Below are 16,864 nucleotides of genomic sequence, written 5' to 3'. Positions count from 1 at the left end.
AAAATCTCTACTCCTGCACTAAAACCTTCACTGTGAGAATTACCATTGTACAACAATTTTTGGCAACATAGTTAATATGTGTTTATCTAAACCAAGCAATGTTAGGAAAATTCTGTTCTCTCATTGTAGACAAATCTGCTGGGTAAGATAGCGGGTGGCAGTATATGAATACAAATTCATAAGAGATACAAAAAAACTGTATCGGCATTTGCAGCAAAGACAGTTTAAATCATCTATTGTAACGCATAGTAGCGTGAGTAACTGTGAAATTATTAAATATACTTTTGTAGGCTAAAACTCTAAGATTGTATGAAGCTACCCAGATAAATACTGTACCCTCACTTGATCTGTCCCTATAAGGTGGGTGCTTGATGGATGTATCAGATCTGCCCACCCTGCAATTCGAAGGCAACAGGGGGGTACCCTGATTTCCCGTCTTAGGGGCCACCTCACATGTCTATCCTTCTGGAGTCATAAATGGACACAGGACTCTCTCACTCCTCGTTCTATACAATTCAGTAAGACAAGTGAGCAGCAGAGGTACAGTGTACCACAGAGGCTCTAATCCTTGTAATTCAATCTATAATACCCCTGACACTATCCCTCTACCTACATCCAAGGAGGGTCAAGGCAGATATACCTGGACTGCCCACCCTGCAATGCCATTAGGCAACAGGGGGGCACCCAGGAGATCAGTCTAAAAAGATCATCCTTCTATACTATCCCTCTGGGACCACATATGGGCACAGGGCTCTCTCACTCCTCGTCCTATACATTAAGCAAGACGAGTGGGCAGCAGAAGTCCTGTGGGCATAGAAGTTCCAACCTTTTAATGAAACAAAAACAGCGGAGACATCATGGTGACCTATGATTAAATCCTTAACACTATCCGATAAGTGAAAGAAACAAACACTGGTATACGACCGGGTGTAAGGAAATATGATGGTCATATATTTTTCAGAAATTTTCTGCTAACCATGAGTTTGATCACCTACACTTAACCCAGCCGGTTATAGAAAAATATTCGCAATCAAGGCATAACTATAGGAAGTATTAACATTCCTTTGTCTTTCTTTCTTTCCCCTCCTTCGTCTGTAACGTTGTGTGGGACTATATATATCTAAAAAACCAACCCAATAAAATGTTTTAAATTGCAGTAAGGCATACCATTCTGAGGGAGTCTAGCGTGCACCCCACCCGAGTTTCTTTTCTCTTGTTTGTTATATAAATGTCAATGATACCCACCAGAGTTGTTGCATCATCAAAATGTGCCTCTAATTATATTTTGTTACAAATCGGGCCAATAACAGTTATTATTATTTATTACTATCCTTCAGAGATCCACAGTGTTAAAGTTATATGAAGGTGTAACGCCTAGTATAAATGTAAGCCTACAGATCCCTGTTATATTAAGCTAGTTGTTTTCTCTTTGTAGAACAAAGAGAATTTCAATGGCAGGAAAAGCTACATACAGTCATTCGTGGCCACAGGCATGATATTGTGTACAGATTGCTGATGGATGTACTGTATATATTTTGTTAACAAGAGTAAATTGTTTAAGAACTAAATGGTCTGTTTTATTCACCAGAGGCCCAGATCAGCAACTATCTACTATTTAGCATCAGGATGTTTTAATATAGTCTTGTTGTAATACTTATCATACTGTGTAAATAAAGTAATGGATTAAAATGTGATTGATTACTGCATTTGTCAGTTATAGTTACTTGTATTTTAAATGTGTACATAGTTGATATGATTGCCCCTGCATGATAGATTAGGGCAACCTGTAGATATGCTGATTAAACCTCTGGACGAGAACAAAGAACCAGCAAACAGCCTACGAACATGTTGATACCTGAGATGACCAGTGTATGATCATCAATCAAAAACATGTTAAATGTGACTTCATCACCTTTTGTATTGTTGTTCATCTCTTTTCCTGCAGATAAGAGCTTCTTTGAGATGAGGAGTGGTTCCATTGCAAGCTGTGCTTTGTAATTCTGTAATTTTTATTGGAAGTAAACCTTTTTTGCTTCAAACACACACTTTGCGTTGGGACGTCTTATATTTTAAGTAACAGCTAAACTGGACTTACAACAGCACCCAATTACAGAGTACATAAATTAGCAAAACAATAAAACAATGACTTACAGTACAAGACAATATAGGGCAAGTAGAGGGTATATAAACAATGAAAAAAGTAACAAGGTGGCAAAAAAGGGATTTCATGCTGATGAAGGGAGTATGGAGCAGAAGATAGTTTAAATAAGAGGAAGAGAAGCAAATGATTAAAGTAGGCCCTGCTCATGAGAGCTTACATTCTAAAGGTTAGGGTAGACAAACATAGATGACACAGATGGGCAAACAGATTCAGTGAGTGTGGAACAAAGGGTTAGGATGAGAGTTGGCTGGGTTTTAAGTGCCTGTCTGAAGTTTTGTAGAGATGTGGAGAGTTCGATGGTGAAAGGTAGACAGATCCAGAGAAAGGGAGAATCATGTGTAAAATCTTAGAGACAGAAGTGGGAGGAGGTAATCAATAGGTAGGAGAGGTGGTGTGCATTTGCAGAGAGAAGAGCATGGATGGGAGTGTAAAGAGAGAAAAGGTGAGAGATGTAAATGGGTGAGGGCTTTGCAAGTGAGTGTGAGAAGATTGAATTGGATTCTGAGAGTGAAGGGCTTGTAAGAGAAGGGAGGTGGATGTAGTATGTAAGGTGATGTTAATGAACTGGGCAGTAGCATTGATTATAAAGAGAGGCATTTGCCAGGGATGCCATATAGGGTAAATTGCAGTAGTCCAGTCTGGAGATGACCAGAGACTAGATAAGGGCCTAAGTAGCATCCTGGATGAGAAAGGGCCTGATCCAGGAAATATTTTTGAGATGAAAATGGTAGATTTGTGAGAGGTACTGAATCAACATTAGAACATTTTGTGTAGTATTGGAGAGTCAGACAATCAGGCCTTGGGCTCAATAGGAACTTAAATTCATCATTACAGCCAAAGTCTCTGTGATATTGACATCTTCAGCTGTTTATTGTGCAGCTGGTAATTTAGGAAGCACTTGAGGGGAAAGTTAAGGGTCTGCAATATTTGGCAGCAGAAAGAGATGTTGAAGGCGGGGCAGATTATATTGTGATTTGTAATATCCTTTAAATTCTTCTACAGTTTAAGAGGGGTCAAACATATGTTGACCAGTCACGCTTTTAATCTCATGGATCAGACCCAAGGCTGTTTTTGCAGAAGTTTGTGTGCCAACAGTAGATCTGCCATGTCTGCTTTGCTATAAAATTGCCAATGTCACATTTTCAGGGGATTCGCCACTCTGTGAGATAATAGTCATTTGGATTTATGGACAGATATTTGATCAAGAAATGCCTCAGGAGAGGTGGATTAGTGTTGCATCAACAGAGATTCTGTTTTACTCTACAATGACACACTCTCCTTAGTGGCAAGCTTATGCTGAATGTAATTATTGTTAATGGATCAGCCTCTGATTTGTACCAAATGTGCTACTCAGACAACCGGTGGGCCACTATATACAAAATATTCATACAAAAAGATTCAGTGATAGCTTTATTAATGACCTGGATAGTTAACTGATCTTAAGTCATTACAAGGCCAATGGGGATACAGAGTAACAGGTTTGATTACATTCTAGAAACCAGAGTCATTAGTCCAGAAGAAAGGAGGCAATTTCAGCATTATTCACTGCAAGTGAAAGAGGGAGGACCAAACAGCAAATCTATTTGAAAAGTATGTGAGATGCAGGACCGAATAAAACAGGCATCCTTTATCAGAGAATCTAGGACTCTTGGGGTACTAGTGAGCTTTTAAGTTTAAATGAAGGAACCAATTTTTCATTAAAGTTGATTTAAGTCAATATCAAAGACATCTCCACTAATTAAATGAACTGATGCAATTCTCAATGGGTTCAATTTAGTAGCCTTGAGTTGCCGGAGTCATGAGAATTTTGCACAAGACTGCTTGTTCATTTAAAGCAGCAATCATTTACAAGGCAAAACCAACCTTGTTCGAACATGGCAAAAAAATAAAAAGTTCCCCTCGAAGTAAAAATGATGCCAGAGAAAAGTGCCCCAAACTTGGCAAATAAACTGTGTACACACGGTTCGATTCTGTCTCATGGAAGATATTGACTATTTGATTTTGACTATTCAGTTTTGACTAACTGCAGTTTAGATGTACTTTTGATTTAGACTATCTTGCAGTTTGGATCTAGGCCAAATACATTCTACAGATGACATAATCAAGATAGACTTACCTGCATAGTCTATTTTTTCTAATCCTTATTGACTAAATGGGGGAACGCATCAGGATTGAATCTGCATTGATGCCCTTATTCTAGTCGATTCAGAGAGATGCGTATTTCAGACAGGATCCGAGTATTCTTAGCCCCGCCTACCATATGGATCGTTCCCACCGTCCAAATGCAGTAATACGCCGGGCGTACAGACCGCGAGTGGATGTTTCATGTCAACACCTCCTCCATCTGTGGGAACCTCCCCCATCATCCGATAGTCGCCGACCATTGAATGATGGACTGAGTGGTCAGGCAACCCCGAGTGCTCCAGAGCACTCGGACATTTTTCCATATGAAAGCAGGGATATGGGCGGCCAGCTGACATCTGGCTATGTCAGTTGTCCGCCCCCCACACATGCGTCACGGCCGCATTACCATGCAAACGCCCAGTGTTTTCATGGGAACGCCCATGAAACGCAGGGACACATATGGTAATGAGCCCAAACAGCCCTTCATGCCCCTCTCCACCCCTGCTTGGATGGTTCTGTATGATCGTTTTCTGCACGGACCTCACTCCATGTTCGGATATGCGAGGCGTTCGCACATGCGCAGATACACCTCTGCACATGCGCAAATACCAAACATCAGCCATCCGACCGCACATGGAGCCGTCCAACTCAATCAGAATAAGGGCCTGAATGTGGCTTCATATTGTGCGATTCTGTCTAACTTTCTATTTGATTTTGGCTAAATAGTCAAAATCGATAGCCAAAATCGCACCGTGTGTACACTGCTTTACTCATGTTATATCCTGTCTGGTGGTGCTTCTATAAGATGAGCCATCCTGTTCTATGGCAATGTCTGCTCTTTCCTAATCTGTATAGGCAAAGCCATGATGGACCTGATCAGATTATTGCTAACATTCAGTCACAGCCTGTCTGCTGCTCACATGACAGCTCTCTCCTAGCATCTGACAATAGCAGAGCAGTGTTATGACCATTGTGGAGGAATTTTTGGATCTGAGCACAGTCCACAGCTGGAGCAGTTTCCATTGGTTATGGTATTTTAGATCTACAATGTCTAGGTATACAGTCATAAGGTTGACCACTATAGGTTGACAGTCAAAAGGTCAACAGGATCAAAAGGTTGACAGTCAAAAGGCTGACAGGGTAAAGAGGTCGACAGGGTCAAGAAGTCGACAGGGTCAAAAGGTTGACGGGATCAAAATGTCGACATGAAAAGATCGACATGAGTTTTCCATTTTTTGGGTGTCTATATTGACATAGGTTGGTATAGACACCATCTCAGTGTACCACGTCCCCTTGCATGGCTCGCTACACTCACCATGCTTCGGGCACGGTGGCTCCCTGTGCTCCGCACACTATTATATTCTCCCTCCACGCCTGTTGGCACATGCCGGCTCAATTTTTTTTAAAACTCATGTCGACCTTTTTCATGTCAATATTTATCATGTTGACCTTTTGACAATGCCCAACTTTTGACCCTGTCGACCTATCGACTGCCATTGTTTTGAACCTGTCGACCTTTTGACTTTCAACCCTTTTACCCTGTTGACTGTTGACCTTTTGACCCTGTCAACCTTTTCACTGTCGACCAATTGTAATCGATTTACTGTAGGGGTTGACTCACTAAGCATCCCCCTGCCTCCATGCGTACAATCTCGGAGCATTGCAAATGGCTGTTTTGTATAAACAATCATTCTCAAGAGTGCATATGGGGAGAGATCATTCTCAGCCTTGACTGACCTATCATTGTGCCATCCGGTCCAAGAACAGGGCAGCCAGCTCAGCCGCTCGCCCCCCAGCAGACAGCTACCCATTTGCATTCACATTGGGATGCCCAGCATTTTCCTGGGCACACCCAGTGTTTACGTGGTTACACCCAGGAAATGCTGAGCATCCCCATGCCCGCCTTGATCCACCCCCCTTCCGTGCTAACAACTCAGCGACTATGCAAGTCGCCGAAGGCATCCACACAGCAGCCCTGCACTTGTGCATATGCGCAAACATTGTTCCCGGGTGCGAATATGCTGGGGACCGAACAGATCAGAATGACCCTCATGGTGTCATCAGTGGTAAGTAGGGGATGACTATAGAGATATAGGGCAGTATTCAATGAGGATAATTCGCCCTGTTTCACGGCGAATTTGTGCTATTTTCGCGTTGGAAGGTGATTTTTTCGGTCAGAAAGTGAATCACCCTATTCAACGTGCACTTCTCGCCGTCTTTCTAAGTGATTTTCGCCGCGTGTCGCCGTGTAGCAAATCACCATCTTTTCATGGTGAAGTGGAAAGTGAACTTTTAAAATAAAGTTGTTGTTGTTTTACATTTGGTGTAAAACAATCAGGAATTTTACACTGAGAAGGCGCCTGCTATTTTATTCATGTGCTTATAGCACAGGAATATATATTTAATTAAAAAAAAAAAATCATTTTTTTTACACATAGCAGCCAGCAGGGGCCGGGAGCCGATAGACGCTCATTAGATATTCAATATTCACTGCTCCCGATCATTACATATGCACGATCGGGTGCAGTGAATACCCAGTCCCCTGCTGGCTCACCCAGGGGGCAGCCTGTGCTGCCTGTCTCCCGGGGAGCCCACCTCCCACCCCCACATACGTTCTGGGACAGGCAGGGAGACTTCCATCTCCCTGCCTGCCGCCATCCTCAGACGCTGCAGGGGTTCACATTCGCTGTCAGGGGCAGCGAGCCCCTGCCTCATTGAATACTGTGTCAGCGAGGGCTCCAGCCCTCCGGAACACGGCGAATGTGCAGCGAATCCTAAACAGGATTTGCTGCACATCGCAATACATTGAATACTGCCCATAGTGAAGATGAAAATGGCAAGACTGAGAGATATGTTGAATGTGAGGGGTTAAGGAAAAGAGTAAGGGATGCTACCAAGGCTGAAGACTGGAACCTTTGTTAAGGTAAAAGATAGCATTATTACAGAATGAAGTGTATGAAGAAGAAGCAGGTGATCAACATTGCCAATAGCAGAAGACAGCTCTAAGAGAATGAGAACTAAAAAATGACCATTAGCTTTGGTGGTGAACAGGTGGACTTAATAAGAGCAGTTTCTGTGTAGTGGAGTGCGCAGAAACCAGTGAAGACAATGGAGAAAAATAGTCAATCCTCTAAAGCAACTGGAAAGATATATTGCATATGTCAGAGAGCTGCGGTAAGGATTAGACTGGGTACTTGAAGGCAACAATTGCAATTGCAGATGGGAGGACCAGGTTGAAAGTATGAGCAAGATAGGAGCAATCTTCACGAAAGAGTGACTAAAGATGATGTAAGAAAATGAGGTCCAGGCTGCTAGTGGAGTTGTTAGATAAGAAGATCATTATATCAACTTTATCCAGAATTAGGAAGAGAGAGAGAGAGAGAGAGAGAGAAGTTGAACTGGATGGATAGCAGGAGGTTGGAAGGATGAGTCTTTACAGATGACAGGTAAGAAATACTTTAATATGCAAGATTTTGACTTGTATTTGTTAGTTGCTTAAAAAGTTTAGGTTCATGTTAGTCCGCTTAGTAGGAGCAAATCTCAGGCAATTAGGTATGAATCTGATTAGTCGCTATGGCCAAAATATCCACTTGTATAAACTTACCCTTTAGTAAATATCCATTTTACACTCTCAAAACTAAAATAGCTTAAGTAAAGCTGCTGACAGGTATAATTCTAGGTTATTAGAAAATGACAGATGTTATTCCACTACTGAAAAAATGTAGTAGGAAATAATCTAAAAAATATAGACCTGTATAGACCTTGAATCAAAATTCAATAGTCAGGAAATTTGTGAAATTGGTTAGAAAAATGTACGTATTCTTATTACTGCAGAATCAAAACAAAAAAGTTTTAAATGAATAAATAAATAATAATAATAATAATAATAATGCATACCAAGATAGCATGTATTTTTAATATTAATATTATTATTATTTTTTAAGCACAAATATATTACACAGCACTAAACACTAAAGGTGCCCATACACGCTCCGATCCCGGCGGTGCGATGTGTGCTTTGAGGTGCGCGCTCCCACGGCACCTCATCGCGCAGTACAAAAAGTATGTGCTGCACATACTTTTTGTACTTGCTTTTCCTCACATCGCATTGCATTGCATGCACAAGGCATGCAATGCGATGTGATGGATGCTATTTTAGCCCAGAACGCACACCGGGATCGGAGCGTGTATGGGCACCTTAAGAGGATTATTATACAAACTTGGCCCAAGGATTTGCTGTTGGCAGACCAAACAATTCTAGTGGATATTTTTTGTACATAACTAATTGATAGACCTATTTGATATAATTTCTCTCAATTTTTGCAAGATATGTACCTATGTTTTTATTTAACTAAAATATAGTGGTATGGATAAAAGGCTGGCTTGTGTGCAAGATAATGATAAATGTAATCAATGTGATAAGCTCAAGTGGGACACTAGTATTTTACACACTTATTAAATTGAATTATGAAGGCTATATGGGAAACATGCATGCTGTTTATTTAATGAGCTGGGGGAACCAATGTTTTGTTTTATTTAATGACAGAGCAAGTTGGAAGGATGTGGACCTAATTATTTAAAGTGGATGCTACAGTTTTAATTATGGGCGGTAAAAGTGGGCCAGTTTCAGAGACAAAGGTATTTAGTATTCCTGTGTTGCCCAGTTTTCCAATAAGGGAACCCTTATTATTTTCTAAACAAAGTAAGACCCATATATTCCAGATTCCATAAAAGTAGAAGCCAAGCTTAATATACAGATTAAGCTAAAATACATGTAGTGATAACTGCAAAGAGAAGTGCACAAGCTGTAGCATCTATCAGAACTTGCATGCATTAATAAATCCTATAGTCACAGATGAACAATAAATAATGTTCCTACCTTTGTATTGTAGCTTCTGTGCTCTGTTGTTTGGACAGTCTTTCCCTTGTAAACTGAAGTTGATATTAGTTCTGATGCAACGGTTGTTCAGAGGCTGGACAGGTCTGAAGTTATCACTCATGCTTGAAAATATCTGGGATGGCTGATTTTGGCTTAGTAGTCTTAATGAATGCATCTGAGAAAGAAAACAATCATTTATTTAGTTGTATATTTCATACAATGTATTGTAGCTCTCAGTTGCATATATGTAAGGATTATGAGAAAACATATCAGATGCAAGGCACTTTATCACTCCATGTGTATACAGCTTGCAATGCCGATGTGATGTGATGTGATGCCCCAAGGGATCGGCATTGCAAGAAAAGAGGCTAAGCAGGCAGGTCAATTTTTACTTTTTTTTTTTATATATATTTTTTTAAAATATAGTTTATTGAATGCAATGCAGAATAAATAAACAGACAGTGTTTGTTCCTTACATGTCGGCAACATATACAAAGAGCATGGGAATGGACATAAAAATAACAAGCATTGGTGTTACACAAAGGCAATAGTAATTCAATATAAGGCAGAATATAGTGACAATAAAAATATGTTAAATAGACTATCAGTGGAAGTGAAATTACAATTAATATTTCAAAAAGGCGGTGCGCCATGTGCAATGGTCTCCATAGCATACCAGGTCGTAGACTGAAGACTGAGTCGTAGCGCCTCTTTCATGGTGTGACCTAATGTATGTATGTAGGGTAGTTACATGTCAGCAAATTTACTAACCAATTTTTCATTGTTTTGTTGCAGTTTTCGTCCAATCCATTATGAATAAGTAGTGGATTCGCGGATGCAACATTTTGGCTATGTAAGATTTTTGACTATATTAGAATACTAGATTTTGTGTAAAATCTAGTATTCTAATACAGTCAAAAATCTTACATAGCCAAAATGTTAGCATAACCAAAATCGTAATATAGCCAAAATCTTACATAATCAAAATAGTACATTACAGTCAATATCTGTTATTTCTGGGCTCTGGGGAGTTTAAGGGGCATCGCATAGTTAAAATTGTACATAGCCAAAATCTCACTTTGTGTATGCACCTTTACTGTGATTATTGAGCATGCATATGTCTGATGTACTGTATTACATATAGTGTAATTTGGAGCAGACTATAGCTTGTAACATGCCAATTATGTATCCTTCATGGACTGTCATCAATCTCTCTAAAAAACATTTGAAAAACAGAATCTTGCATCTGCCCCTAACTGACTACACACATGTGCACTGCTGGAGGACAGGCATTGAAACTGAATGTATTCCTCTTTGTATAGCACTGTGTCATCCAATAGGAAGATGGCATAGGTTCCAGGAGCCAGAGTTTGCTGAATGCCCTATTGATCTCCTAATAATGAATGGGTATTAATAAATCATGTGTAAACTAGCATTTTCAAATGTACAATGGGCTCAATAGTGATGATGAATAGGCAGTGTGAGCAGTAAGGAGCTGGCTGGTAGAAGGCTAGCTACCGGTTATATAGGAGCTCTCAACAGAATTTGCTTGCTCATCAGTCTGAAAGTATCACAAGATGATTTTAGCTGGTATCTGCTTTATGGTGGGGTGCCAAGAGGTTCATAGGACATTTGTTGGTACTTGTGAGTTATCCGGGCGCCCGATTTCAAAATCGGGTCGGATCGGGACATCGCATCGCATCGCATGCGACCATCGGATGCGATGCGATGCGATGACCCGATTTTTCCATAGGAATCAATGTTAAAATGGACTGAGTCCATTTTAACATGGAATTCAATGGGAAAAAGGGGTCCTTTTCATACCCCTACTATCCAAGTGGGCATGGAGTTGGATATAAACCTGTGGCGAGCGTAGCGAGCCACCGAGCCCGAAGCGTGGCGAGCGTAGCGAGCCCCGCGAGGGGACACGGAATACCGTTCGCTCGCCACGCTTCGGGCTCGGTGGCTCGCTACGCTCGCCACAGGTTTATATCCAACTCCATGCCCACTTGGATAGTAGGGGTATGAAAAGGACCCCTTTTTCCATAGGAATCATTTTAACATTGATTCCTATGGAAAAATCGGGTCATCGCATCCGATGGTCGCATGCGATGCGATGCGATGCGATATCGCATCGCATCGCATCTGATTGTATGCCTTAACTTAAGGCATACAATCAAAAAATCGGGCGCCCGGATAACTCACAAGTACCCATTTGTTTTTTTAATCAGATTACACAGTCTGGAAATATTATTGCCAAAGGTTCAAGAATCTGTAGCTTTGGCATGAGATAGAATTTCTGTAGTAGAAACAGTAATAGCAACTGTGGTGCTGTGGTACGTCTGCTACAGTTAAACTGTTCTCGGCCATTACTGCCTGCAGACTCTCCAGACTAATGTACAAATGATGTATGGATTGCAATTTACCATAAAGTCTCATTAATGATAAAGAGATAGTTTGGATAAAAATACTGCTTAAAAATATGAAGATGAGTATTTTTGCCCTGCCTAAGCTAACATTGTGAGATTACTGGTAATGAACATATTGGGCGGTATTCAATGTGAATACCAGCGACATGCAGCGAATCCTGTTTAGGACGGCTCCGGTATTCAACGAGTCAGGGGCTCACTGCCCCTTACTGGCGAATTTGTGCTCCTGCGGCGATGCTGCAGGGAGCCTTAGGACGGTGGCAGTCACGGAGATGGAAGTCTCTCTGCCTGCCCCAGAGCGTATGTGGGGGGGAGGTGGGCTCCCCGGGTGCCAGGCAGCACAGGCTGCCCCCTGGGGGTGCCAGCAGGGGACCGGGTATATTCACTTCACCCGATAACGATCGGGTGCAGTAAAAATATATGAATATCTAATGAGCGGCTCGGCTCCGGCGCCCCCTGCTGGCTGCTGTGTACAAAAAAAAATATATATATATATATTCATGTGCTTACAGCACATGAATAAAAATAGCATGCCCCTCCTCAGAATAAAATTCCTGATTTTTTGACACCAAATGTAAAAAACAAAACACTTTATTTTAAAAGTTCACATTCCACTTCACCATAAAAAGATAGCGATTGCTACTCGGTGAATCATGACGAAAAAAACCTTGAAATGTATTCGCCATCTGCTCATTGAATAGGGTGATTCACCGTTTTTGTCAAAAATTCGCCAAACAGCACAAATTCGCCATAAGAACATGGCGAATCAGGCTCATTGAATACCGCCCATTATCTTTACCCAAAATCCTTCAGATGAAGTGTGATCTTTCATTCCTTGGTTCTATGGGATAATCTTAGTTGCTATATGCGAGCTATGATTAGCTTTTTCTGATACCAGTCTGCGTGGATTATCTATGTTCACATTCCATACATGTAAAAAGATGTATGATTTCAAACAGAATCTGTCCGCAGCACAGCAATATGCTAAAGGCTGTTTTATATAGTGTTGTTATAAGACCCAAAGGGACCCTAAGCAAAACTCTGCTGTGGACCCACCTCTATGGGGTAAATTCACTAAAAGGGGAGTTCTATTAAAGATGAGATGTTGCTCATAGCAACCAATCAGAATCTACTTATTAATTTAGCACATTTATTTGGCACATTTTTTTAACTAAAGTGGCCCATACACGGTCCGTTAAATGGATCCGTTTGGGTCTTAATTAGCACGCTTCGCATCGGATCGCATGCCTAGTGCATGCGGTGTGCATGCAATACGATCCGATGCGAAGTTTAGCTAGTACAAAAAGTATGTGCAGCACATACTTTTTGTACCGTACTATGTGATGTGCGGGAGCGCGCATCGCATAGTACAAAACGGACGGTCCGGGAACGGACCGTCTATGGGCACCTTAATATATAGAATCTGATTGGTTGCTATGGGCAACACCCCATCTTCAATAAAATCCCCATTTTAGTAAATTTTCCCAAACAGTATGTGTCAAAATGGCAACATAAAAAGGGGTTACTATAATCTGGGTCCTTCGGTGACTTAAGTAGCAGCCATAATTGTGTTTTGGACCATCCGTTTATACATACGTTTCATCAAGTTACAAAACTAGTGAAAAAGCTTGGTGCATTAAGCTAAAATAAAATTAATTTAAATTGTCCAATTTTCAAATTAACACAAAGTCTAGAATGTGGCATGTTACTGTTACTTTTTTACTTTAACACAACAGCGATAAGTGTTCCCATCTTTGGAATGGATGTCCCTTATGCAAATCATAAAAAAACAAAAAAACAACGGTATACGCCAAACTCTACGCCAAACACAGAATGTTCTGTGTTATGTGGCTTGTTGATTAGGTTGGGCTCATGGCACCAAAGGCTGTATAGGCTTCACTCATGCAAATCATTGTATGCAGCATATGACTACTAGTAAGTACAATACCGGCATGATTTTCTTGAACTTATATATTGATCACTATGGTATTGGTAGTGGTCTGTAGTAATAACAAATCACATGTGTCTCATAGACTTTAAAGTCTCAATCTATTAATTAAAAAGATTCCATGCCAAATGCACAAAGCTTCAAAAGTGATAAAATGGAGAGTGATAAACAGCCAGCAAATCAGCTCCTGTCTGCCATGTAACAGACTTTGTTTGAAAAATGGCAGGTAGTAGCTGATTGGTTGGTTGTTTATCACTCTCCATTTTATCACTTTTGAAGCTTAGTGCATCTGGCCCTCCATGATTTGCAAGAAACATTGAAAAGCGTTTTTTGTTTTTGCAAAATACCCAATCAATGTGAATTAAGAATAGATTTACAGTGAAGAAGTATGAGGAGATCAACCTCCTAAATCGGTCACTGATAGCAATAGGAAAGAAGGGGGAGAAAAAGTGTGTTACACAGATTTAATGTTTTATTATGCTCTTTAAAACTTGGATATATAAATACTGTAATTCCCATATACACAAAAATAATACCTTTAATAATAACAGTTCCCATTGTAATATGTAAATTTGTTGGTTCCTAATATATTTTTTTAAATTTTGTTGTGGATGATTGCACAGGTACATTATATATTGAAGGTTTAGTACCTAGATGATCCACACTTGTCAGTACTTGTAGATATTATGCTCCAACAAAAAGATACACATCCTTATAAAAGTCTTCCAATTTGCAGTTGATTAAATTTTATGTAAGTCTATTGGTGTTTATGGGGCCCAAATGAGCATCTGGGCTCTGTGACAAGGTTTGGCCAGCCAGCAATTTCTATTATGGAACCATACTTTATTACTTTCCTAAAAGGACTTTGTAGATTGCCAATGTACAATTACAATCAAGTTGCTATGAGTCCATCAGGCATTTCATATCTGTACAGTATTTCCCAGTATTAAATGGGATGATGGAAATTAATCATTGCTTCAGTTATCAAGATATGGATGGGTTTTTCTTTCATAAACTTACGTAGACCACTAGCATTTTCCTATTTAATATTTCACTTTTTTTTATAAAATAACAAAGACATTATCAGGATTAATTGTACATGGAAAATATTTCCATATATAGTAAACATTTCCCCATGAAAAAATATTCACATAAAACTAAACAGATGTTTGCACTCAACGAGGAGGTAGCATCCTCTACATTTAATAACATACTTCTAAATCCAAATGTTATCTAACCAGGTCCACATCATTCAGAATTTAACATTCCTCAATTGAAAGGTCTAAGGGTTTGGACAGAGCTCCCATAGCCTCACATTTTTGTTCTGAACATTAAGTGGCTGCAACAAGTTTGAAGGGGCATATTTACTAAGCCTAAATCTTGCCATACACCTAAATATTTAGGGACAGATGTATTAAGCTTTAAAAGTGGTAAAATGTTGAGTAATAAACTGCTAGCCAATCAGAACTTGTCCACTGTGCTGTTCTGGAGGCTAGTGATAAATTACTTTTTGGCCACAAACCAAACACGATTGACAAGTTCCTGGTGAGTCGGAGGGGAAGTTTGTTTTCAGGATCTTGCAATCTGGTATTTAGCTGCGCAACTAATGTGCAGCAGCAATTTATTCTCATATTTGGATAACCAGCAAATTGGGGCACACAATAGCAACGCGGCCAGGTGGAGGAGAGGACATTGTGGGATCACAGAGGATACAAGTGTATGAACAGTTGACCAAAAAGGAGTTAATTTAGGGCATGTCCACCATATGTGGAAAAAATATCCTTAAAATATTTAGGTTTTTAATAAGAATATCTGTATTGCACCTGTACACTGTGTATCACTTTTTGTTTTATGTTCAATACATCAATGTCAATGTCAATGGTAGGAAACTTCAGCCAGTAATATCTAGTCAGCTAGATTTTTCTTATACTTTTTTTGTCAACATTGTAATTTATCCACTTCAGGGACAACATACTGTATATAGAATTTGATTAGTATACATTCTATTGAAAATATAATATACTTCAAGTAAAAAATGTTTTATATATTGGCAAATTTAGTTAAAATATATATATATTCAAACTTTAAAAAATTGTGCAATTAGAAATAACTGTTAAGTAAACATACACATTATCTGTGCCAGTATCCCTGAGGAAGCTAAAGAGAAAATGTGGGGTACTTGTATACTAGCACGGCGCCCATCGCAGCGCAGACCATAAGGCATACGATGGTATGCGATGCGATGCAATGTTACGCGATGGCAGGCGATGTTATACAATTTTAAATTGTATACCATCACATTGTATGGCATTGTATGCCATTGTATCGCATATACAATGGTATGCAATTTAAAATTGTATAAGCACCCTAATGGGTTTTTCAATTTTAAAAGTGCCCCCTATAAGATAATTATGCTTAGTATGTTAAAAGCACCCCCAGCAGCACCCCCACTATAAACGCCAACCCGAAGCGTGGTGAGCGCAGCGAGCCTGCGCGGGGCGGTGGCACGCGTCCTCCGACCTTTTTCATACCCCCACTATCCACGTCGGCGTGCAGTTGATTTTATATAGTGTGGACGCGGAATACATGTAAAGTAATACGCGTCCCCTCGCCACGCTTCGGCCTCGGTGTCTCGCTGTGCTCGCCACACTATATAAAATCAACTCCACACCGACGTGGATAGTGGTGGTATGAAAATGTCAGAGGATGCATACCGCTGCCCCTCGTGGGCTTGCTGCGCTCGCCACGCTTCGGGTTGGTGTTGATAGTGGGGGTGCATTTAACATTGTAAGCCCCCATTAGGGTGCTTATACAATTAAAAATCGTATAGGGGGCTTAAACAATTTAAAATCGCATCGCATCGGTGTGCATCGGGTGTATGGCATGCGATGCGATTATATGTCGTACGACTTAATATCGTGGGCGCCGTGCTAGGAAACAAGTTCCAAATGTGGTAAAAACACCAAAGAATGAAATTGGTGTACTTTGGCCACATTTGACCAAGCTCCAGAATGCAATGGCTTTTGGGGCTTGGATGCAGTGGGAAACACCAGCTTCTACTCTATAACAGACTATGAGTTTATCGCCACATTTTTCCTGCAAGAAGGATCCAATAAGATCCCTCCCAGCAGCCTTTGTGGCCATCGGTACCCTCTGCACATGCACAGAGGGTCTCCTGGGTACTAAACCCAGAGGTAACTTCATCACAAACAGTATATCTTACAAGGAGAGCTGTCCTTTGCCATATTAATCGCATATGTAAGTACATATGCAATTGTGATCTATGTGCTATGTGGCAGGATGTACCACATCATAAATGCAAT

The 16,864-nt window shown here is 40.4% G+C and overlaps 1 protein-coding gene across 2 annotated transcripts in view; it reads right to left on the bottom strand.

Moving 5' to 3' along the window:
* Positions 1-16,864, bottom strand: part of CA10 (carbonic anhydrase 10 (inactive)) — a 322,195-nt gene that overhangs the window by 10,241 nt on the left and 295,090 nt on the right. For both annotated transcript variants that reach the window (XM_083148657.1, XM_083148656.1), the window contains one exon: positions 9,165-9,339. In XM_083148657.1, coding sequence (XP_083004783.1) covers positions 9,165-9,339 — 175 coding nt within the window. The remainder of the gene's footprint in view (positions 1-9,164; positions 9,340-16,864) is intronic.

This window comes from Crinia signifera, chromosome 6 (assembly GCF_055691185.1).
Source record: "Crinia signifera chromosome 6, ASM5569118v1, whole genome shotgun sequence".
Lineage (NCBI taxonomy): Eukaryota > Metazoa > Chordata > Amphibia > Anura > Myobatrachidae > Crinia > Crinia signifera.
Note: the sequence above shows the minus strand (reverse complement) of the source record. Positions and strands in the feature narration are given on the sequence as shown.